This window comes from Caenorhabditis remanei, chromosome X (genome assembly GCF_010183535.1).
Source record: "Caenorhabditis remanei strain PX506 chromosome X, whole genome shotgun sequence".
NCBI classification, from domain to species: domain Eukaryota; kingdom Metazoa; phylum Nematoda; class Chromadorea; order Rhabditida; family Rhabditidae; genus Caenorhabditis; species Caenorhabditis remanei.
Genome location: NC_071333.1, coordinates 6834490 through 6860040, shown reverse-complemented (window position 1 = coordinate 6860040; position 25551 = coordinate 6834490). Strand labels below are relative to the sequence as shown.

The 25551-nt window shown below is 39.1% G+C and overlaps 3 protein-coding genes across 3 annotated transcripts; all 3 read right to left on the bottom strand.

The window, feature by feature from the left end:
- Nucleotides 1-396: 396 nt before the first annotated feature.
- On the bottom strand, nucleotides 397-12799 carry GCK72_023308 (uncharacterized protein; the record flags this gene model as incomplete). The annotated part of the gene is made up of 15 exons (XM_053735334.1): nucleotides 397-489; nucleotides 540-672; nucleotides 718-890; nucleotides 938-1130; nucleotides 1177-1551; nucleotides 1685-1942; nucleotides 2089-2427; nucleotides 2477-2820; nucleotides 2882-3107; nucleotides 4785-4916; nucleotides 4985-5083; nucleotides 5136-5237; nucleotides 10762-10882; nucleotides 11586-11755; nucleotides 12576-12799. 15 exons carry the CDS (start codon nucleotides 12797-12799, stop codon nucleotides 397-399), a joined length of 2982 nt encoding a protein of 993 aa, XP_053578900.1.
- Nucleotides 12800-12831: 32 nt separating this feature from the next.
- On the bottom strand, nucleotides 12832-17196 carry GCK72_023307 (uncharacterized protein; the record flags this gene model as incomplete). The annotated part of the gene is made up of 5 exons (XM_053735333.1): nucleotides 12832-12985; nucleotides 15149-15240; nucleotides 15385-15444; nucleotides 16062-16285; nucleotides 17091-17196. The coding sequence occupies 5 exons, from the start codon at nucleotides 17194-17196 to the stop codon at nucleotides 12832-12834; spliced, it is 636 nt and encodes a 211-aa protein (XP_053578899.1).
- Nucleotides 17197-20743: 3547 nt separating this feature from the next.
- Nucleotides 20744-21046, bottom strand: GCK72_023306 (uncharacterized protein; the record flags this gene model as incomplete). Its single annotated transcript, XM_053735332.1, has 1 exon — nucleotides 20744-21046. The coding sequence occupies one exon, from the start codon at nucleotides 21044-21046 to the stop codon at nucleotides 20744-20746; it is 303 nt and encodes a 100-aa protein (XP_053578898.1).
- Between the last annotated feature and the right edge of the window lie 4505 nt (nucleotides 21047-25551).

The window sequence follows — 25551 nt, the reverse complement described above, 5'->3', positions numbered from 1 at the left end:
CTCCGTACGGAGTTCGAAAACGTGTACAGAGCGACAAAGTGTGTGTTGGTGTTGTACATCGGAAGGTGTGGGGGAAAATAATAAAAAAACAAGAATTGGGGGAAAGAAAAATCACAGAAAGACCCTCTATACTACGGAAATTGGACAGATAAAGAAAACGGTTGGCTGGGGGGAGATTGGATAGACTTAAATTACAAATAAGTTTTTTGGGTGAGTGTACTGAATTAAGAGGGGTTGGGCAGACAACAAAATTTCAGAGATACCAACGGGGGCGCAAAATTTAGAAGTATTTGTATTTCTTTGGAAGAGTTATAAGGTACATTAGACAACCAATATGAGGATATACTGGTTATTAGAATAAATAAAAATATTATTCAAATAAGCAAGATACGCTGATTAGTTTGGCCGGAGAACAAGAGATTGCCTGGATGGACGATCGAGAGAGCTGAGAGAGTCGTATGATTCTTCACTGGCTCCACTGTCGGATCTCTGAAATCTAATATCTTTATCAATGAATTTCCAGGCAACAAAACACATACCTTTGAATCGACATCATTATTAGTGCCAAAGATCTTGTTCTTCAGTTTTGCATTTTCTCTCGTCAAACGTTCAATCTCACGAGCTTGGCTCTCAATCATCTTATCTCTGTATTCAAGCCAGTAGTCGCTTGAGCTGAAAAAATCAATTTTTTCTTCTGATAAAGTTTCAATTTTTTACCGATCCCAGTCGTCCGGAACGTTTACAACGCTTGGACGAAGAAGAGCCGAAGTTCTCGAAGCGCGTGGATTCGTTCTTGGAAGACTCAAGCGATTCTGAACGTTGGCTGCCCCAGGAAGAGATTGAGTGCGTGGAGAGACTTGGCAATCCGGTGGCACGGAGTACACCTGCATCTAAAATGTTTCATTGACTTGAAAGTATTTGGAAATAGTTTCCATACCGTCTGGTAGTGATAGTTGTGCGCATCCGGGTCGTATGGTGGTGGGCTGGAACGTTTTTGGTAGACAATCTCCTTTGGTTCAGCTGGAATTGTGTATCCGGATGATGGTCCTGGACCGAACACTGGGTTGGCTATAGAGAGTGCACCCATGCGCTCCACTGGAGATGAGCTTGACGAATTGGAATAGCTGGATCTGGAAACAAGTTATGCTTTTTGTTAATTTTGACTGAAAATCTCACCTGGATGGATTGTTGCTCATATATCCACTGGAAGCTTGTTGACTGCTTGATGGAGATGCATCTGTACGTGGAAGCCTTTTTCGATTTCTTCCGCCGCGACCAAGGTCATCACGCAACTCAAAATCCGAGTCCGTGTCCTCACGAATCTCAGCACTGCTGGTTGTCTTGTCACTGGTACGACTTGACGACGTTCCAGTCTCATCACTCAAACGAGTACCGCCCGGACGAAGACTTGGAGTTTGGAATGCTGAGGAAAGGACGTAGTCATCAGAAGTCATCAGATGGGTAGCCGCGCGATTCATTGAACGACCCATGACAGTGGCCTGTCCAGTTGGTGGAGTACTGCGGTAGGCAGGCACATTCTCATGTCGAGGACTATAAAACTACCAATTATTTATTGAAAAAACATAGCATGCTTGTAAAAGAAATTAAAGTATGCAGAAAACCGGTGTGGGGTTAGTTATGGCAAAGGTGGGTGGAGAGAAGCGGAAAAAAGAAGTTAACTCACACCACACTCGGCTGTGGACTATTCTCATAATCAGAAGATGGCTGTTGAACCATTGGAGAGTGGAAAATAGCATCCGGACGTCTCTTGATTTCAGCCAACTCCGAGAGAATCGGTTTGATGTTGCACAGCGGGTGCTTGTTTCCATTTTTCTCCTGGAGAAGTGGAGTCCATGCTTCCTCAAGATAGCTGGTGATGAGGCTGAGCTCTTTTCCAGTGTCGACAACAGCATCGACGTACTTCACATTCACCGATTGAGTTCTGAAATAGAAGTCAGTTGTTTATTTTTATTCGATTTCAAAAGACATGATCATTTTCTATTTGCGTACTAAAAGTGTCGCATTCAGTAATATGATACGATACACCATTCGAAATTTCTATTTTTGAATCAAAAGTCGTTAACTCACTCAGTTGAGATCTCCAACAGGAATCCTTTCATTTGGTGCCACTGAGCGTCGACAAACTCATTCATGAACTCCATGTGTGGTTCCTTCCCTCCAAACTTGCTGAAGTTTGCAAGATTCTGGAGTGTCTTAGCGATGAGAGTCAAGTTGCGAGCATTTGTTGGTGACGGGTACTCGGAAACCAAATTGAAAAGACTTGGACTAAGAATCGCTGGACACAAGAATCGAAGGAAGATCGAAGACGAAATAAGAGTGTCAGCCAGAGCCACACGGTTTTGAGCAGCCAGGCGAAGGCGAAGAGCCGCGAAGACGTCACGAAGGTTTTTCGGCATCTGCTCAATACTGAAAAAAGATGACTCCTTTGCAAAAACGGAAAGTTGTTGAAACATACGTATCCATTATACTCGTCCATGCAGCATTAACGTATTTGCTGAGCAGAGCTCTGTTCTTTTCGAGTGCCGAATTGGAGACGTTTCCCAACTTTGTTGGATCGACTTCGCAAGAATCCTCACATTGCAAAACCGACTTAATAAAACCAGAGAGTGTGGAGTCGAGATAATCCTCGGCGACCAACTTCATGAACGATTCCATCGCCTTTGTGGCAAGAGTATTTCCACGGAACATCAAATGATCATTGTCAAGCTTTTCGACTTCTTTCATGATTAGATCACACAAGAACTCCTTCGCCAGATTTCGTTTGTACATAACTCGTACCAGGGAAGTCGCTAAGTCTTCCTGAAACTGTGATAATGCGTTAGCTATTTCCGTTCTCATTGGATGTAAATTTATTGCATACCTTATCTCTGACGTTGAGCACTGGTTCCAATTGCTCACACAATGGCATGTAGTTGTAACTCAGAATTTCGTAGAGATGGTCATAGGAACGGAGTGGAAGGATATCGACCGATTGCCAGCGAGCCTTGATTCTGAGTGATGGAATATCCTGATGGCTACTCTTTCCACCGAGTGCTGAAGCAATACGGCTTGTTCCAGAGTCATGATGTGTGTTGTTGACGGTGTACCTGAAAATGAGAAAGAAGATTAGTACGCTGTCATATTTCTCGGGTTGTTGTCCTTGACTTCAGAATATTAAATAAATCGGATTTTGATAATCCTATTTAATACTGACCTACAATACTCTCCAAACAACGTCGATACCCTGACATAGTTTTTCTTCAATTTGAAAGACCAGAGAAATGTTTTCAACATATTTCGAATTTTTCCGGTTTCATTTGAAAATTCTTCTGGTAAATTTTCATAGGAAGTATAAACGGAAGCCAGTGAATACGGTATCATAGCAGAATTATGATACGCGGGATCCCATGGGTGGTATTCACCTTTCATGAGTGTCTGAATGCATAGAAATGGTTGATTGCAAGAAGGAAAAGATAAGAAACGAGTGGAAGAGCGCGAAAAAGTTGTTCTGAGATTGAGTCATCAGGTGAAACGGCACGAGATGGATGGATAGGACTTATCTAATTGGAATTTGAAATGTATGTACGTAGATAACATCTGTTCAGTTCTACAAGTGGCCTTTAGATTTCAAGGAGTGGCATCAGTGATTGATAGAGGGGAGAAACTTTCTTATAAACCAGAAAATGACTATATTTGAAGCAAGAAAACATAAAAGAAGAATAATAGACTACGTAATGCATATCATCGGGAACACTTTTCATGAGTCCAAACTAATATTTGATTAAGATTTTGGAGCGAAACGAACGGGAAAGGTCTGGCTGTCAAAATGTGTATGTAAGGACGGGTGGGTGGCCGGATACTGTCGTTTCACACGTCTCACGTTTCTTGATTCTCAAATTGATACAAGAAACGACAAAGGAAAATTGGCTGCGTTTTTGGAGGGTTGGATCGTAACCAAAATTGGGCAAAATTGTGTTTCTTTCCGTACGTCCAAAGTTCAGTTTCAAGAGAGGTGAGAGACTAGGAAAAAATACAATTGTTTTGTTAGAAAAGATGGATTAAAACTACTTTTCTCCTCTTCTATACAAAACACTTTGCTTTTCGGATGGACACGGATGTTTAAGGAGATGTGTGAAAGCGTAAAAGCATGGAAAGGCAAATTTGTTGGTGGGGGGCGCGAATAAGTCAAAAAGTGAGATGAAATCCATGTTTATTCAACACTTCTACCCATTTATGCAAAAGTAATGGGATTCCAATCCGCCGCAAAAGTCTCGACTCCCACTTCTCTACTCAGTGTTCATGCGTCCCAAATAAAAATCCTGATGGGGAGATATAGGTTATGAAAACGATTCACGCTTATGCGGCATTCATGAATTATCGAACACTGCGGGGAGGGTTAACAGAAAGAGAATGGGGCGACTTTTGAACCCACCCGCATACAAGGAGGTTAATGTCAAGTTATACAACAACATATCTTTGTATGTGTGTATGTATAAAACTATATGATGTTGATGATGTGAGATGACTAACCAACTAACAAACGGAATAAACCAAATCGCGTTTCGTAGCGAGAAATTTCACTAGGGGTGGCTAAAAGTGTTAATAGTCCGTCTTGCAATACAATCAACCAGTTAATTGTTTAACGCCAAAAGGTAGGCAATTAAAACAAGTACTATCGTTTTCTTTTCCTTCATTTCATTCTGACTTGGAAAAAATTCCGAGGGACGACGTTGAGAGATGAGTATCGGAAGTGATTTGTTTCAATCCTTTGTCTGATTACTTACCATTTCTCCACTGGACTTCTGCCGGCGAGTTGGTCGATTCCGATTTTGACGTATCCGACCAATGGTTCCTTCTTCTTCTTGTCACTGTCACGGAAGAGGCTCACGCAAATTTCCGAAATTTGTGGCAGCATGCTGAAATTTTCAGAGTTTTTTAGTTTTTTTTCACAAGGTTTCTAGTTTCTAAAACTCTCTAAACTTACACAAACTCGAAGTTCTCTCCCCAGAACACGTTGTCAGTTCTGGCCTTTGTTGAACTCTTTCCATACAGTGTCTTGTCGAGTGTCATCTCACAATAATACCTGGAAACAGTGAATGAATTATTCTGAATCATTTCATTACAATCAAACTCACTTTCTCTTGGCTGGCAAGCCTTTGGCTTCCAGAATCCAGATGAGTAAGCTGTTTTCAGTGCGTCTCTGGTAGTCCCTGCGTGGATTCATGGTTAGTCGCAGGCTGAAAAAAGAGAATTAGGTTTGGAATTGGAATTTATCTTTATCATGCAGAACGTGTGTTCAGATTGATAAAGTAATCAACCCAAAAACGTGACAAGTATGTATAGAATATCAATCAAACGCCTTTCCCTATCAACTTTCTACAGAAATAGATAAAGATAACATAATAGAAATTGAGAAGCAAATTTCTCTAGTTGGAAAGATAGTTGCGAGAAAGAAAAAACAAAATGAAATTCTAAGGATTTTGTGAGTGTGACTATGGCGATAAGTGGCCTACTGAAGAGTAGAGTCAAGAGGACGGGTGTGCACCAGATACACAACACCACCAACAACATCACATATTCTGCCGAAGGGTCGGGTCCGTAATTAGGTAATTTTATTTGCAAGAGAGCGTACGTAGTGCGAGCGGGAACAGAAAAGCCATTCTCTTTCCGACAGGGTGGACTCTGTTTATGGTAAGAGACCATATAAAGAGGGTATAAAAAGCAGGTGTGCCTTTTTGGAAGACAAGGGAGAAAGGGAGCTCGAGAGAAAAGAAAAATGAGCTACCGCGCTTAGATGAAAGGGACGTGCTTGTGCACACGCACATTGGTAGTATTGTAATGAACAATAAGAAGTGAATGGGACGAGATTCAAAACGACTACTGTGTGAGAGGGACGAGTCTTGAACTACCACCAGTCGCCAGTGGTCGCGTCAACAAAAATAACCTATTCTCTTCTTTCGAATTCCAGAATTTATAACGTGTTTTTCGATAAAATCTTTCGAGTGAATCCGGTGACGCCTGACCTCTAAAAGTAGGTGTGATGTTACTTTTAAAGATTGTTACTTTAGCTAAACTTGGGAACAAAATTGTCTAAAAATACAAAACGAACGTCATCTGGTGGATCAATGACCACAGAAAATACTACTACTAAAGATGTTCTAGAATTAAGACCAGTTGGAAAGAGTGCAATGCATTGAGGAGTTGACAATGACAGATGCCTATTTTTTCCATCTGTATTTGGGAATGAAAGAATTGAGGGAGGAAACGAGTGAGGGAAGAAGGCCGAGAACGGATGAGGATGGGAAATTACTAGAGTAAACCAAGTGGTTGGAAGAAGAAGAAGGGAATTGATGAGTGCAGAATGCAGAGTAAAACCAAAAAAGAGAAGAAGGACTAACTATCAAAATGGGGAATCACGAATGTCGGGGGTGGAGGGGTTGGAGGTCATTTTGTTGCAAAAAGTTTCAAACAAAAACTGTCTAAAACAAATAATAGCAACTTTGTACTTTTCAGCCAGGTAGACAGAACAGGTGGTGGAGGCAAGAATTTCCTCCTGTGTATTTGTGAGGAGATGCAATTGTGAGTGTGGTGTGTGTGCACAGGTTGATTGTGCTCGCGGGGGAGCAATACACTATTTTGTTCGGTCGTTTCTCACACCGTAATAGTTTTCTCCTTCTTCTTCACCACTAACACCACAGTAGCCTGAGAAATGGACTTCCGATTTTCCCACAGTGTTACTTGTGGCATGGATCAGGCAATTCAAATTCCGGATTTCGTTCAAATCGCCTTCTCCTTGTAACTGGAGGTGAGGAGGAAGTACAAATGGCAGATCCTGACAAATGAGGTGTCCGGAGAAACAAAGGAAATAAAAATGGGGTAGACCCTACGTGAAAATGAGATGTTCATTTATCTCATTGGAATTGAGATTTGAGGCATCTGGTAACGATAAAAAAGTTCAGAACTATTTCATCTCCTTTTTTAGTGACCTGTACTGTACATCTGTTGGTACGGCCAAAATGATGCGAGACCATCTGTCACATATTCAGATACTAATGAATACCGACAACAGTTGGGTTATGATCGCCAAAAAAGAAGAAATGCAAGTGACACATATCACAAGAAGGTTGCGGGGCATACGAATACTTCTCGAGTTGGCATAGAAGAGAAGAATATGCAGCACCAAAAAAAGCTAACAAAAGAAAATGTGATATAGCGAACGAATATGGTGGTCGAAAACGAAGAAAAGTGGGAGAAGAAAAGAGTTTTGCTTTTTATTGTCGTTGAAACACAGTCTCTTTGGCCCCGTCTTTATATTTTCTCTACACCTCTTACATTTCTCACCTTCATCGCCGCTCAAAATAAACAAATATCACAGCGATTCCTTATACAGGGGGGCGACGAAGCGATATCTTTTTTCGTCACTTACTTTTGATTGTTCCTTCGTTCCAAACACCTCGAAAGAACCTACTGGAAGTGGTCTAATGGTACGGTTTTGGCTTGGAAACGATAATCATAGTAATTCCAAAGGAGAATCAAAAGGGAAATTGGAAATTCCAATTCCGTATTCTCGCAAGACGGTAATTTACCTATTATTCCTCTACTCTTGAGAAGTAACAAGGTCAAACATGGAACTAGGCTAAGGATACGGAGGCAAAACTTGAAAACATAGTTTCCTGCTAATTAAGTTTTGTTTTCCTCTCTGCACTTGCTGGATTCAGTTACGTTTGCTCACCGGAAGAGCATTGGTCTGTTAGGTAAGTTTGTCTCAGGGAACGAAATTTGAGATGATGGGAACTAGCTTCATCTGACTGCCGTTGGGGTGGTGCACCCCCGCTTGTCTCCAATGTTACCGCTCATCCATCACAAACATTTGCATTTGACATGGTATACATTTCGCAGATGCAAAAAAAACCAAAGAAAAGAAGAAGAACAAGTTGTTCTTGTTGTTATTACCCACATATCTATTCTATTCCGACAAATGAGAAATACTAGATTTTCTTCAATGTTCTGAATTTCAAATTTTGAGAGAATAAGAAAAAAGGGGTGGCGTAACCAAAGATTAAGTGGAACTTGCGGAAAAGATCCTTACATAGATGTCTCTTCTAATTTAGAATAATTGGTGCAAAATTAGAAATATTCTTGTTGGTCATGGTCGATGGTGAGCAAACAATTGTAGACAATCCGCGGTGATTGCAAAGTGGGTGGAGAGTTTGCGAGAAATAAGAGAATAACCATCTAAACATAAACATCCAACTATTTTTAGTTACAAAATTAGTTTATGTTTTTTTTCCGGTCAGAACAGGTATACATCAGGTGGCTTCAAGGTAACAACATGAGGTTCATCGGAAACTTAATCAGACTAATGGAAAACTATCGCATGACAAAAAAAGGTGGCATCTTATGATAATGCTTTCTTAATCCAGACGCTACCAAAATCAATACCGTTTTCTTGGCAATTCAAACTTGTTCATCTTGAAAGATGCAAGCCAATCCAAAATGCAAATTTTGCGATGCGCAGAAATTGAAAAACAAACAAGACAAAGATGAGCGAGAATTGTCAAGGATCGTTTTTCTGTGGGGCGCATCATCATCATCATCATCCCTCAATAAAAGAGGAAGAATAGCGGGGTTTGAGGAAGGAAACGAAAACTAAGGCATTGAGAAAAAGGGCCAAGGAAGAAGGGGGGAAAGGGTGAAGCGAGTAGAGCGGGTAGTAGGAGTAGCGCAATCAGATTAAATTTCGCGCGGCGCGTTTCTGTGTGTGGTCACGTCAGTGCACACGGGAAACAACCCCCGAAAACCATAAACTCATCAAGCTGGAATTGGGATTCGAGTTAGCATAGGGAAATTGAGATGGATCTAAATTTAAGCAGACTGGCCGGAAACTTAGAAAGAGGGTGGCGATAAAGAGAACACTTGTGGATCTGACAGATGGAAGAGGAGCGTTTTTGATAATTGTATGGAATTCAATGACGTCCGAACAATGTAATGGCCTTCTTTTCCTCGCGTTGGATTCATAATTGCAGATTCCATTCGCACGGTGAACAGTACACGACGGACACCTACTGGCTAATCGGTGAGGGGGTGGTGGATATAGGAATTATGATGTGTTACGTGGGCGCGGCCATGAGTAAAGATGAACTAAACTGATTTCACTGTTTTGGGGGAAGGTCAACTATGTAGGAAAAGCTTTTTGCTGTTTTCAATTTTACTATTCATGAGGAAAATCGCTAGAAGGAAAAATCGGAAATAGTAGGGTTCCTATGTCAAACACTTTTCAAGTCAAACCATGTGAAAACTGAATTGAGAAAAAAGAAAAAGGCAAAAGCGATGAGGTGTGAATGGGACGAACACATCAAGTGTTTGTTGTACATTTGACCCCTTCTTCCGCTCCCCGAGGGAGGTCTATTGCACCTGCGCATACGAAAATTAGAGTTGAAATTTGAATTTTGTGAGGGAAGTCAGAAAGAAAAAAGAAAGAGCGATACATTTAGGTGGACTAAACCGAGAAAAAAACGATTCCTCGTGTTTTACAAGATTCTTATCTAGAAAAGGTGTTGCGCATCTTGCTAATTCGTCTTTGGGATCTGGTCGGTTTTTATTTTAGGTTAGGAAATGAAATGGATACAATTGGGAGCTTGTGTTTTTTTTATATTATTGTTTTTATGATAACCCTTCCAATAACTCACTTTTCCTCTTCCTCCGTGGTGTTTCTCCTTGAGAAAAATTGACGGGTGCGTTGGCGGTACGAGGAGACGGTCGAGAGAAAGTTATTGAGGATAGCCATGGTGTGAGAAATGAGCTAATGAGGGTGGTCTACCGGTTAGGATATCATCAAAACAATATTCAAAAAAATTGGCGGCAAAACGGTTTGCCAACATAACAAAACAAATCGATGAGTCGATTGGTGGTGTAGAGAGATAACCTGTAGGGAGGGAAGATGCGCAGACACAACAAGACAGGTGAAGGTCCGTGCGCACCGGTCGCCCACAGGTGGCAGGTGAGACTGTACACAGAGAGGAGAGACGCAGAGAGGAGTAGGGTGAGAGGGCCTCCTCATTTTTGACATGGTCCGGAAGAAGAGATGAGGGTGTTGTTTACGAACAGTAGCGCGCGATATGAGGAGAATTAATTTGAGAACTCCATACATTTTGGAATGAAAATTTCGAAATCCTAGAAAAGAAAGAGACGTAGTTTTTGACTAAACCTATGGCGCGACACCATGGCGCCTCCAAAAGATTGATATTTTTCTTTTTGACTCGTATAGCAGACAGGTGTCCGGAATTAAGGTCAAAATAATTCAACCGCCAGGTGAGTTGCCGCATTTCACAATTATCATACTGAATTCGGAGAACACTGAATGCACGTCTTGAGGCTTCATTAATTTGCCATTAGGGAGCAATAATTTTCATGGAACAGATGTAAATTCATACAACTCAATCAGATATGATCACGCGAGTCGCATGACGTTTGTCACTTGTCACGAAAACAATGCTAATTATACATGCGCGCACTTTCCAACAAAAGAATGAATCGAGAAAAAGAAGAAGAAGGCTATATAATCTCATGCGGATCTCATTAATGGTCTCTTGAGAACGGCACACACCGTGGCCTATGAAAAAAAATAGTGGAAGAATGAAAAGGAGAACGAAGAGGCTATTAGTCAGTTGGGGGAATTGGTGAAACGGAGGAATAATAGAAATCTCCTTTTTTGCTTGATGACTTTCTGGGAATCTGAGTGTGAGAAGAACATTCACTTACTTTTCCATCCACTTTGCTCTTTCCAGTGGAGTTCTGCAAGCGTAGAAGGTGGAAGAGAATCGGAAGCAGTGTGGAATTTGGAAGATGGATGGGTGAACTGGATGCACGCGATGGTGGCCGTCTGAAATCAGCGGATTGGTGTTTGGAAGAGTAATAACAAGGATATTCTTTCTTCTAATTACAAAATCGAAAAAAAAGCCAGAAGAGATATATAACCTCTTGACCGTGCTTATATCCAATATTATTAATAATCAAGCGGTGCACTAATACGTCAAATGAGCACCCAACTGAAGGTATCGTATTACCAAATGTTGCATAGGTTTATACGTCACTAGAAAGGTAGAGGAAATGAGAGAAATTGAGCCAACAGCTAGGCAGAGCAACAAGTGTTCTCGATTTCTGTGGGGGTGGATGGATGAAGGTTTGGCAAAAAAGTTGAGGACAACAAATACTTTTTTTTTCTTGTCTTGCCGTTGTGATTCTCTTGGTAAAAAAACAGAAAATGTAGGTATATAACTGATTGTTTGTATTTAGTGTCGGTATAAAGGTAAGTATTGTAGGAACAGTGAAAACAGAAAGACGGCGTTTGTTTTTTGTTCACTTGGTGATGATTATTCAAAATAATAGTTTTTTTTATTTCTAGGGTTCTGCTGGTTTCAGATGATAGGAATGAAATAAGATGTGATCGATATTCAGATTCCCAAATTTTAAAATGAGATTCTAGAAATTTCAAGATAAGAATGGTATTAAATAGTTTACTACCCGAAGGTATCCGGACCTTCCCCCTACTTCTGAAACCATCGATAATCAAAATATTGACTCACTCAATTCAATCATATGCGTCGAATGTGCCGAACTGAGCAATGATTCGTGTGAACGGCAAGACCTAAGACTTCCTTCTCGAGCCGGTTGGCTTAAATGTCGTCGAGCCGGAGGTTGTGCATACAAACTGCTATCTCTGCTTGGCGTATTGGCATCCACTCTATGAAGAGAGCTGAAATAAGAAGTTATGGATTGAGTTGAAGGTCAATTAGAGAATTCGGGGGAGAGGTTCCGAAACCACTTCAGACATTTTATCTGTGTCAAGTGGCTGTTGCATGAGTTTTGTTTGACAACATTAGGTTTTTGGTGTTTTTGTGTTTTGTGTCTGGAAATGGACATGGAAACCTTGAGAACAATGAACCAACTTCTGATTATTTTTATCCCAACCTAACCCATTGAACTTACGATTCTTTCGGAATATTCACAGTATAAGAACTGGAGCGTATTGAGAACATATGTTTCATAGGGCGTGTTTTGAAACAGTCAATTACTATCACCAGTTCTTATCTGTGTTTTTTTTTCAATATTAAATCAGGAATGTGAATAGTAAGTCGACAAGTCAATAGTCATGGTGATCAGCTACCTATATGTATGACTTTGGAATAAGAGAACTGTTGAAGCGGAATTGAATATGTACACAAAATGGGGAAAAGCGAAAAGTGTACTTCTTCTTCTTCTTCTTCTTGTTTCTTATGAAACTGTAGCAATTGGGAGGAAAAGAATTTCGGGAGAAATTCGAAGAAAATGGTAGAGAAAATGAGGATGCTTTGCGACTTCTAAATCCGCTCCCGGCCCCTGTCCGCCCCAGGGGTTTAGCACAGTGGGTGGTGTTTTGAGGATAATACTGCCCAATTCAAGGAGGATTCTAACCCTTTCGTTCATTTTACAGGGTATTAGAGAAGTAGCCGGTGAGAGAAGAAAGAGAAATTCTCCCAGTTACAACTCTTGACATTTATGGGTCTAGTTGTCTACTGGACTACTTGAAAACTTACCGCTTTGATTTGTATACGATTCTTCCGCGTACGAGACGGGGATTGGCGTTGTGCTTCTCACGATTTGGTGATAGACACTGCATATCGGAGTAATCAGAAATAAATGCAGTGGTGATACGTGGTAAGCATCGTTCGGATCGTGTACTTGGTAACCGTTCTGAACCAAACATCGGTATTGACACCGCATCTAGACGTTTAGGCATACGAAACGAGCGATTGTACATGTTGCATTCAAATAGTAGAAAATATGTAGATTCTAATTTCTAGATTCATAGGAGAAGAACAGAAGAAAGTTTCGTTTCAAATTGTTGGCTGGAGAAAATGAAATTGGATTGGAATGATGATGAAGACGAATACGAGAGAAGATGCTGTTGCGGCGGGATTTTGATTGCTTCCTTCGATGGAAAGCGCTAGAAAGATTGAATATTCAAATCATTGACGCGCTTCGAAGTGACAAGATGAACGCCCACCGCCAGGTTATTGTTTCATATAAAGATGGATGTCGGAAAGCGAAATTATCATTTTATCGCAAGAGGCAGATTATTAGGAAAATGCAATTTGAGATTTAAAAGGCAATCCGTTTTATAGTTTCTGAGGATGTATGCTAACTTTCAGACAAATCAAAATGAATTTGATGTGACACAATGAAAGAGCATGTGTTTTTGAAATTTTAAAACATAGTTAGGTCCAGTTAAACAATTTAGTAAAAACCATCGGCAGGTCATCAGATTATTTTTTTCAAAAATTTCATTTCCAGATAAATTATCAAAAAAATTAACTAAAACCAAGCGACCGGAAATGCTGAATTGACATTATTCTAACAGAATCTTTGCCGTGTCAAATATACATTTGAAACATGACACCGGAACAAGAAAGTTTTGTTCAGATGACTCTGAGTTAATGAGTTATGTTTTTTTAGCTAGCATCATCTAATATATCTACAGATTTGGAATACTCAAAATCTCAAAACAATGATTATAAAATTTCTGTCAAAATAAAAAATGATGATGGCACAGGTGGTGTCAACTCGAAGTTCATCTGGATAAGAGGGCATCTGTGGAATGAGAAAAAAACGAGCACAATGTGGGTGCCCCGTGCTTTTTCGTGAGTTGCCGTGCTCCTCTCATCAACAGATGGGGGCAAAACTTCGAAGGAAAGGGGACCTGCCCGAGTCATTGTGTGCGGGCAAAATCAGAGAGAGTCCCCCGGAAAAAAATGAGTGGAACAAGAGAAGAAAGAGAGGTGTGCAGAAAAATGAAAAACTTGAGAGAGAAAAGAGGAAAACGGGGACAATTACATAAAAGTTGGTGGTGTAAAACACTAACTGGCACTAGACCCGTCGGAAATATTTTCTAATTAATATATGAGTACGAAATCAATCCATTTTTTAAAGAAAGGTTGATGAAAAGCAAATAATTGTCAAAGGTATTACTCATAAAGGTCTACTGATAAGACCTTCCAAAAAGTGGTGCAGACGAAAAAAGAACTTTTGTTTTTTGTTAGTTCGTAGCTGTTTGTTGAGCCCTTCGTTCTGATCGAAATAAATTTAAAATCTATTTTGTTCGCTTCGGAATGTCGCCCATGGGAATCGAGTAGTCTTGTTTATCAACGGCAACATGTCAGCTAAATGTGAAATCAAAAGAATACTGAAGTGACGGACATATGTGATGTGGGCCAGCGGCAAAAAAGTTTCTTTGACATGCTAGAGAAATTGGATTTTGGGTTATGAGAAATAGACTAATGTTTGATTCTGGGAGAAAGAAAGTTGAGCTGATGATGTGTCAAAGAAATTTGAAGGTGACTCATACTAATTTTTATCAACGAAAAATTAAAATGAAGTAACTGATGAGAAGAATATAATTTCGAAAAGTGTTCAAAGAACTAGATAACCAAGAAAACATATCAACCCATAAAATGCTGTCATCTGATCTCGACCGGGTTATGCAACCGCGTAAAAGTGAAAAGAGACGGGGTCAAACCAGTTGGATTTGCTGGTTAATACTTTTTCTGTTTCAACTTTTCCCTTTATCGTCTGACTGTTCAATATCGGTTTACCTATTCGGAACACGATTTCGAAAGGAAAAACTATTACATAACACGATGAACTGAGGTTACTTTTCTGATATTGTCTTACTGTATCATTAAGAATGTAAGTTTGTCACTCTTAAATCAAAATAACAGGAACAATATGTCAAAATAGTAGGTGATTTGATTTGACAGAAAGATTTGTCCACTTTGCACTTTGCCTCTTCTATGTTTTATCAACAGGCGCGTGTGTGTGGATTTGTGGATGAAGTGTGAATGACTCCACACGAATTTTGAGGGATGAAATGTGAGATGAAAAAAAGATTTTTGAAGGAAGTACTTTGAGAGAAGGACTATGAAAAATGTCTCCAATAATTGGACTTTACGATTACAATCGTTGTGAGGGAACAGCTGGGTGGGCGTACTTTAGGGTTAGTTATGATTGTTCTCAGGTTTCCATTTTTCTCTTCATCTTTCCGAAACACTTTATGACATGAATTTTAACATTTGGAATGCTAATATCTGCAATAAAAAAAAGAAGTACTCACTGTTGATTCGCTTCTGCTAATGATTTCTCCATTTTGCTCACACTTTTGGTTCGTTTCAATGGGTTTGTACGGAATGGACGGGCTAATATGCTCTGAAATATAAATATTGATAGTAACACGACCTGGTTATATCACTATGTAAAATTTTGAGAATACAAATTGATTTTAGCCCAAAGTTTCCTTTTACAAAGCAAATTTTCAAAGTATGTCAAATGCAAATAGATTTCAAAACTAACCGCAATACGTCCAGAAGCCGATGAATCCGATGGATTGTTAGCAGGTGGGACCATCGGGAACTGTAATTGCCACATGGAATTAACAATAACATAGACATCGTTCGGCGAGAATGCTGTTACATCGAACATTTTCATATTTTCTGACGAGCTGCACAGCTGTCAAGTGAGTTATCAGTTGTATTTTCCTTTTTTGGCACGTTAGTGATTGTATGAGTCACACACATACACTCCCACCATTCAAAAACGTGTGCGTTCTTTTACAAATAATAACTCTTTTTCTTTTTTTTCCGCCTTTGCTTCCCCTGTATGTATTTATGAATGTATGACTAATTTTTTGCATACTTTTGACACAATTATGAAAAGCGTAAATTAAAATAGTAGGATTGTTATCAGTAAAAACTGAAACGAAGTCTGTAAGTTATGCAAACGGAAAATGACAGAGACAGATTTAGCCGTTTCGGTTTTATAAATTAGTTACATAGTTTCGAAATAAAAGCTCAAAATAAAAATATATTGTTGAAGCGATAAATCTCATAACCTTCATATCATGAGCTTATCTGAAAGCTAACTCACGTTTTGTGATCTCTCAATTATTCGGAAAATTCTTAAGAAGTAATCGTTCTACAAAAACTTTACCGCATACTCTTCCAAAAAATCGAAAAGTCATTCGAACTAACCCCATATGCATTTGTTGGTGGCTGAAGTTGATGCAAGTTTTGTGAAGAGCCAGAAAGTCTAGTCGATAAGTTGTGACTAGACGATGACATCCGACCGTTCATCAAATTATTGTGCACTGATGCTGTCAGTGTTGTTCGATTACCACCAGTCGACGCCCCGGACCATCCCCTCCGATCCAAGGATTCTCCTCCGCCTCCAGATGTCGTTTCGTCATGGATAGCGTCTAAAAAATAAATAAATTTTTTCAATTTGATATCAGTGTTTCTCGATTAGTCAACAATACATTTTAGACCAACATGACCTTTCTTGCCCTAATAAAATGATCCACTCAATGTTTTCTGCTCGGTATGTTTCCTTTACCCAATGCACACAACCCCTCCGTTTTTGGTATTGTTCTTATTTGTTGTGATCATAGAAGTGCAAGTAAAACAATGGGAATTGTTGTGGAAAGGGAAGACGGAATGAATGGTGCGCGAGAAACGCTTGAATTAACGCGTCTAACCCTATCGCATTATTTGAAACCTGAAGCCATGATTGGCAATGAATCCAGAATTATGAAAGTGGTCTGAGGGAAGAATGAGAATAATGTGTGTAATTATATTCATAATCAGCGTGAAGGTTTATGATGATTGAGAAATCCAAAAAATTGTTGACTAGGCCACTAAGTGTCTAGACATGGCGGCTTCCCGAGAACTGTTTCTTAATGTTTTCACTTTGAGATTTAGATAGAAGATTTGCCATCAGACAGGATAAGCTTCTCCATCAATCAATCTGCCACTTTGTTGTTATACATCACACCATCTGCGTGACCGTATCTGTTTTGTTATCCTTATATATAAGAGACACGAACAAAAAATAGTGCAAGACAACGCAAAAATCTTGTTTTTCCCTCTCCTCGAAACAGATACATCAAATAAATTTTCCGACTCACTGAAGATTCATTTCAAAGTGTTAGTGTTAGTGTTGGCTTAAGTAAACAGGGATGGTACATGGATAGGGAAAATTGGTTTCGAGAGAGAAAAAATTACCACAGAAATCAATGTCATAGTCCACTGGTGGCACATATTCCTCAGGAATAATATTCAGAGAATAAGTGCTTTGAGAATACCAAGGCGAATTTCCATACCGTCGCATGTTTGGTATCTTGGGACGAGGAATGAAAGTAGGTAGTGATAATCAGTGGGAGGTCCGTTCGCAACACATTCGGCCTTGTAACACGTTACGCCACTTACTGATAATAATAGAGTGGTAGAAAGAATCACAGAAAGAGATGGAAAGAAAGGAAAAAGTGACAGAAAGATTATTAATGAACGAGGGAAAGAAGGGAGGGACTGATGGAAGAATTGGAGGATGGCACTGAAAAGATCTTTTTCCTTCTCTTTCTCTCTTTGGGTATTTCTATCTCTCTTTCTAAGCTTCAGCTTCTTCTTCTTGCCGTCGCGCAACCGAGTGACAATCGTGTACGATTTGATTGAAATCAAAGAGGGAGGAAGACGAGTGAGGGAAAAATGCGCCGTTGTTCTTGATGGTCACTCGTCACTCCGCCCATTCACTCTTCTGCGTACAGTTCCTCAATGAAGGGCTTACGCTCGTCTCTAGGTACCCTCCGCGTCTTTCGCGTTCTTTCCGCGAGGTACTAAGCCCCGCAATTGTTGTTTTGAGGTCTGCGTCACTATATGCATAAGTTTGATAGCATCAAATAATCGCGCATTTTTCTAACAATCTGCGTCTAATTTCACCACCACTTAATTTGCATGCTGAAGAATTTTCTCGGAAGATAGTTGTCCTTTGATGGCGGTACTTCAGGTTAAAGGTAGAGGTGATAATAATCGTTACGATAACAGTAATCCGCCCGCAGAGTGTGAAAATTCCGAGGGAAAAATGTTTAGTAAAGTAACACCCACTTCCTAGACTTCACTTTCTAACACTTCTCTAACACAGCAGTAACATTTTCTTAACATCAAAAACCGATGAATAGGAATGAAACGCTCACTTAACATAACTTTTCACTTTTTTCTTTCTCTGGCGATAGAATTCGGAAAGATCGGCCAAATTAAAAACGCTTGGGAATACAAACTAAACTCTTGGGTTTTGATTCTCATTCAATTAAAATCCAAGGACAAGAAACGAATAACGAAATCTAGCACAGGGACTTTTGGAAAAAAGTTTCAACCTATTCGTGATCAAAGTTCCAAATATTTTTGAAAATGAACAAACAATGCTTCCCGCTAGTCTATTGATTGATCTTTTGTCCGTGATTTTATGTTTTCGAGGTCATTTGTAATGTTTGAGCATCACAACAGAGCACAAAGATAAGGAGTCGTTCTACTTTTTCTCGATAAGTTGCCACCAAATTGAAGCGTTATGGAACATCAAGTCGTACTATGATATTATCAGATCTCGTTTTTGATCGTGTCGCCTGCTCATCACCCACCTCCACAAAACTCGTACCACTTATGTGACCACTTGAATCGGGACAGGCGCACCTACTACTCCATCATTCAAAGGGAACAAGACATGTCATCTTCACCGCCCTACCGTATCATTGCCGAAAAATGAGAGAAAAATTATTTCAAGAAAATGAATGAAAAAACGAAAGGGTACCGTAAATTCCATTCTTAATTTGTATGATAGTTACACGTTAAAGCTAACGAGGTGTGGACAAAGCACGATTCTGTAGTAATTGAGTAGAAAAGAACAGTTTTAAATTCTTTTGACACGTGGAATGCGAAAAAATATATAATGCGGTAATTGTCAAGTCCGGAGAACTGAAACATACAAACTGATAGCTCGTTCAAAGTGGAAAACTAATCAATTGAATAAAGTACGTTCAACTGATAAGGGTATTCTCGGATAAATTTGTTTTTTATACAGAACTTGTACAGAAGACTACAGTTACAAAGTTTGTTCAAAAAGAGTGATCTGTAATTATACGTGTTCTAGTTGTTATCCTTATTAAGAAAAAATCCGTATGGTTCATTGATCTCCAATAAAAACTTTCCGATAGAGTTGTGAGTTTTGACCAATTCCCGAATACAACAAAAAAGTAGTATCTCACTTTGTCTAAAGATATCGTCATTTTTATAATGATGGTCATTGCGTATTACCAGGCTCTTGAAAATTTTGTTAACAGTCATTTAAGTGAGCTCTATTCTTTTCTACGTTTCCCTTGTACTTTTCCCAATTTTTTTGGTGAGTTGGCTTTCCTTTATGAGCCATATAAGTCCGTATAAAGAACATTAAATACAAAAGCAAAACAAGAAAAAACCTAGAATGGTCATAAATTTCCGAGAGCTATACAAATTATTACTAAAACGTCATTTTCAAGTATTAAAAATTCGTAAAACTTATGATTTATGTTAGCAAAGTTGTATTCGAGAGCTCGAAAAAACTCGAGTGAGCCCTCGAAACTAAATGAAAATAAATGAGTAATTTGAAGGAAGGAGCACACAGAGGGACATGTACCAATTTCTTCCAGTTGAATATCTCAGAATAGAATTAGGAAAGAGGGTCATAAGGGACAGAGCAAACAACTTCTTTTGACTCGTTTATACTAAAACTGAAGCTTCAATGGCGAACTATCTCATCATATACCCCCCCCCCCCATCTTGCACCAATTCAATTCGGACACCCTATCTCATTCAGCTTCTCTTTTTCTCATTTCGCCAAGAACTGCCCGGAGTAAAGACGATTGATGGGGAAAAAAGACGGAATACTCTCGGTTTGTCTTCTTCAACTTCATTATCTCGTGAGCCATTTTTTCTCAATCTCCGGATTTTAGTGCCAACGATTTTTCTTCTTTTGGAAAAATTTATTAAGCAGTCGAGGTCAGCAGTCTTAGATTTTAAAATAGATAACGAATTCCAAACCAGAAAAACTGATGAAGTACTCTATATTTGTTACAGCTAGTGCTACAGTATTCGAGTTGGGATTTCACATCGTTTTCCTATTATTAATAGGCTACTGTGAAAGCCATGCTTACTTTTCCACCCTTTTTCAGTCCTTACAAACGGAAAGCATTTTAGCCATAACTAAGCAAACAAATATCCGTCAGTGACTTTTAGTAAGTTAATGATTTTCGCAGTGTCCTCCTGCAAAAGTCTGTATCCGGTCAGTTACAAAGTCTATTGATGACGTTCGTGACATCCGATGTCAAAACGGTGCTGTTGATGATGATGATAGGTTGAATGTGTCACTCGAACCAGTTTGCAGGCGCGGCCAATCGCATTGATAGCAAAGGAAAGTTCACACCGAGAGAAAAAGAAAAAAAACGGAAAAACATTGCAACATCTCCTTTATCATATCACATTGGTTATGCAAGCTGCTTGATTTTTCAGCCAGGTAAAACTAATCAATCGAAAGGATATAATATCAGAGGAAGAACAAAATTTGAAGAAAGTTCAAAATTAGGTTCACATCCAAAACAGTCGATAGAGTCAGGCAAGAGAAAAAGCAGTGAAATATGAAAAAAGAAATTTTTGAATGGGACTTTCAGAACTGGGATTTAGAGATTCAGGAATCAACAGGGCAAGTAGACGGGAACGGTGACAGAGACGGGGGGAAGATAGGAATAGTTAATACATGTTAGGAAAAAAAAGAGAAATGTTCCATTGATGATTGTTAGGGGTTAACATAATAGGTTAGATGATAAAAATTGGAGACAGCTTTTAGCTTATTAGTATTAAATCTCGGACTCACAACAGGTTCCGTGATCTTCGACTTGATCTTGTGCGGCAAGGAACGGCTGCAACTCTCCCTCCGACGCGTCCGCTCTATCCGTCTTGGAGGCTCCCGATGAAGCCATTGGAGCCAAAGCGACGCCAGCCTCCAAAATCTCATCCGGTTGTTGGTTGTTGCAGCAGCAGCAGTTCTTACGGAAGAAGAGACTGACCTTCTCCCATCCCGAGAAGTAGAGAATACAAAGATAGCTCCAGATTTCTCCGATAACTACCAATGGACAGTACAAATAGTTGATCCAAGCCATTTCGAAAACGCACGACAGATTGTTGAATTAAGTAAATTTGGAAATGGAGCTCCGAGCTCCTTTGATGGAATATGGGAGGATCGAAATGGGCGGGACCCAAAAATGGGTGGTGAAAGCGAGATGGCGAATACAATGAAGGGAAGAAGGCCAGTTGCAGAAACGTTAGGAAGAAACAGAGGAGAGAATGGAGAGAAAGAGTATGCGTGAGGCGGGAGCGTTTGACTGACTGCCAAAAATTCGGCACTTGGCTCCGCCCCCCTCACTTTGTAATCGGGGGAAGAGAAGACGTGAAGGTGGTGCAGCAGTTTTTTATTCCCGGGGCTACTCGAGTGAAAAGAAGAGGAAACAGAGAAAGGGATGAGTGGGAGCGATTGAGAGATATATTGAACAAAAGGTTATCAGCTGTCGAAAGAAGTAAGAGGGATGATGAATGATAATGATTTCGATGGCGAAGGAGGCTCTGGCATATCATTCCGATGTTCTCCGATTTCGCATGTTCTCTCCTTTTTTCCTTTCGATGTTCCCATGGACGATAGAAAAGAAAATACCTAAAACTTTTTGGAACATATCATCCATATATCATTGTGTTTGATGATTCTCGAATTACAATCTTTTTTGTTGTTTCTCTTTTTTACCATTGATATGAGAAAGATAAAATTAACATGATGATGATGATAATGATGATAAGCAGGATTCCTTTGAAACGTCAGAGCGAAGCACTGGGCTCCAGGCGCTAGGAGCCAGGCGCCTGGCACTAGATGCCATGTGCCAACCTCAACAATACTTCCGTTTGATCCATGAGGTGACATGGAAATAGGTTTCATTTAGATCTTCGGGTAGATAAGGCTAGATGTAGGTTTGTTGATATTATCCGAACGGTCTAGTTTCCCGATTATAAAGAAGCCAAATGAGATTGTCGCGTTTCATCTCTCAAATCCTTCTTTGAATCTTCATACTGATTTTCAACTGATTTTCCTGTCCGCCCCTTGTCGTTTTCCCCGAGGGAAAGTTTTGCGGGAAAGGTGTGAAATCGACACAACACACGTTTACACTCATGATGAGCGAGAATTGAAAAATGTATGTTCCGTTTGTATGATGATAAACGTTAGGTTCATCCCTTTCTCTTTTTTCTCTCAATTCCAATTTCTCTCCCACCCGGTATCAACCATCAACAGCAATCAGCACCCCAAATTTATGAGGGTTTATTCCCGATCTCTTCTACTTTTTTGCGTTTGGTCTCGTGGCAACTGATGCAAGATGCTGAAAGCAATGTAGGCGTATGCCGTGGTATGATTTCTTGGACGGTGAAGATGGTCAATACATCCATCATGTCCATTAATGATGTTCTTGAGAGATATATATATTGCATCTTTTCTGTTTCAAATCGTCGAACTTGATTTGGGTTTTGAACTGCAGAATACAAAATAATGGTGGAAGAAATAAAAATACATTAAAATGCCAAAAATTGCAACGAAGACTTTGACCGAGATTGGGGTTGGGTGACATATGAGATTTGAGAGTTTACAGATTTAAGTAAGGACTGAGGATGAAGATAATAATATGTATTTTCTTCTCCGGAACCCTAGCATCAGCAAGTTAGAAATCACCAATTTTTGTTTCACGTCCTGCGATTTTTCAAACTTGTTGCTGCTTTGTTGTTGTGTTTTCGAACAAAATAACACATTACAAAAAGTTGCTGGGGACCCTTTTCCACAAACATTTCGTGCAAAACTTGACTAAACCAACAGTTTTTTTCTTCGTAACTTCGTTTCCACTTTTAACCCATCCTTTAAGATAATGGAATGCATCGAATAAACGGACTGAAGCAGAAAAAAAAAGAAAGGAAATGAGATTGAAGAAGAAAGATGGTAATAAAAAGTCTCAGGAGTTTTTTTAGGAACAAATCCTTCTGAGTCTCCGGAAATTGAATATTTTTTCACAGTTTCTTCTTTTATTTTAAATGATAAATCATTGAAAAGAATGAGAAATGAGTGGGTAAAATGAATAGTATTTGGTAGATTGGATTTTTCTTACAGGAAAAAAGAGCTGTATGACAGAAAAGTAAATTATGGGTTGTGATATCATGTGGAGACATGAAAGTAGTACTAAAAAAATATAATAAGAAAAATGGAATTCATAACAAATATTGGGGTTTTGAAATCATTTCGTTATGTAGCTTTCTGGAGAAATTGATGAGTCTCAGAAAATAGTTTATATTGTTGAAAACCTTGAAAGAGAGTAACTACCTTATAATTTTCAAGCTTTTGACAAGTCCCTGAGAAAAAGCTACTTGAAAATAAGATGTCATAATTATCAGGACGATTTAGAAAAAAACTGTGCAGAACTGAATCCTAATACCGTTTCAAGTACGCAAATCAGTGATTCAAGTTGCCTCAAAACAAAAAAAAATAATTGGAAAAGTGAATCCTTTTCCTAAAAAATCTCAGACAAATTCAAAAAACTCACCTCGAACACTTCCATATTTTGACGGCCGTATGTCAAATGTTTCCATTGATCTACCCCAATGTTTTCTAAAACATGCTTTATTTTAGGATTGATCAAGCGGAATGCAAAGGTTTTCAAATTGACAGTGTGTATGAGAAGAATAAGAATATGTGGAACAGATTTAGAAATGAAACTGTGAAGACAATTGACAATAACTGTGAAACAATTGTGTGGTTTTACGAGGTCGGATAACTAGAAAACATTGGAATATCGGGTGGGCTGGGAACAACTAAAGAATCCAATTGGTTGGATCTTGGTGACGGTCGAAAGTGTGAGGAAACCAATGAAATCGGAGGATTTCATAGGAGAGAAGAACGAAAAAAAGTGAACCGAAAGAGGATCGGTGAAGGTTGATGGTATTGTTCTTTCTATTTCTTCTCGCCTCATTCTTCATTTCAATCTTATTCATTTTTCTTCAAAATATCAATGGCAAGACCCTCATAGCCTGACCGGTGATCTGTTGGCAGCCGTCAATGACAGCAATGATTGGCCGAAATTAAGAAAAAAGGTGAGAGAAATGAAGACTCGTTTCGTTTTCTCACAATGACCGTTTTCCGCTCATTTGCTCAATTGCGGCCAAATATTGTCTGCGTATCTGATGATCTACTAGTGTATCGGCCTGTTAACTGTGATCGGAGGGAGCTGATCATAGATAGCCGACTCAAAATAGGAAGCGATCTAAAAATACGAAGAAATGTCCAGATTTTCAGATTTTCCGATTCTATTATTGACTATCAAAAAATGAACAGGTGTTGAAAATTTAAAATTTAACGGTGATTCGATTAGATATGTTTCGACACTTTTTGAATTATGAACCTGCTTGAACATCTGTTAGTTTTCTATTAAAATTTTCTAAAATTTTGTTTTTGCCTATGGTACTATTATTATCTGTTTTACTGATTAATGAGAATAAAATAACATCCAAAACTAATTTTGATAGGTACAATCTCATCCAGCCGAATACTGACAAAATGGAAAATAAGGTAAACAGAAAATTGAGACGAACATTTATGCTGGGTGTGTTTTCTTAAATTTCCAGAGATGGGTGTGACTGTTTTTTCCACGGTTTTCTTATTCAGAATATTTTTTTCAGATTTCAAAAAGATAAAAAGACTTGAACTGGGTGAAAAATAAAATACAATTTCCTAGTTGACATTGACTCATTCATCGCCACCTGCCAATCTGAATCCTGCAGTTCAGTTCCTACCCCACCCATCTACTTATTTACACAAAACTTGGGTGTCTTCTTTGATTGACAAGTAAGGGATGATGAAGAACACAAGTAGGCAAAAGGGTAGAAAATCTCATTAGAATGAAAGAAGAACTGGTACCAAAACTGTTTGTTGGCAGAAGGGGCAAAAAATGTGAAACGAAGGAAAAGCTTAACGTTTTTTGCCAAGAAAAGGAAAATGAAACGAAAAATGTAGGTTATGGGGATGAAGGAAACAAGAGGAGAAGATAACACGGGACAAAAGTGAGGTAACAATAACGAAACCGTGTATAAAGACGGTATGGAGGGCAAAAAAGGGTTTGATTTATTATGGGTATTCTTCTCCTTTTCCTTTTTCTTTTATTCTGTTCTTGGTATTCCGCAAAAAAGGACACCTTGTGAAATTGGAAATTGATGTATTGAAGTATAGAAGGACAAATGTAAAGGTAATAATTAGGTGTGAAAGTCAAGATGGTGTTCACTTATTGAACATGTACAGTAAGATGTAATTGAAACGCGGAAACTAAATCTAGAGTGAACCCAAAGTGCAAGTCAAGGTTTCACCGTTAGTAAATGTGTAATTAAAAATTGCATTTCACACATTTCTCGAAACAGAAAATGAATCACTTGTTCCACCGAACCGGACTGTTCTGCATGTCAAGTGTTCAAGTACAAGTAACAAACAATTGTAGAAAGACAGCTGGCAGGAGGTCATAATTGTCTATTTTCTGTAGTAATGAGTCCTGGAGGATGCGTCGAGGCAGCTGCCAAAAACTATCGCTTTATCTGA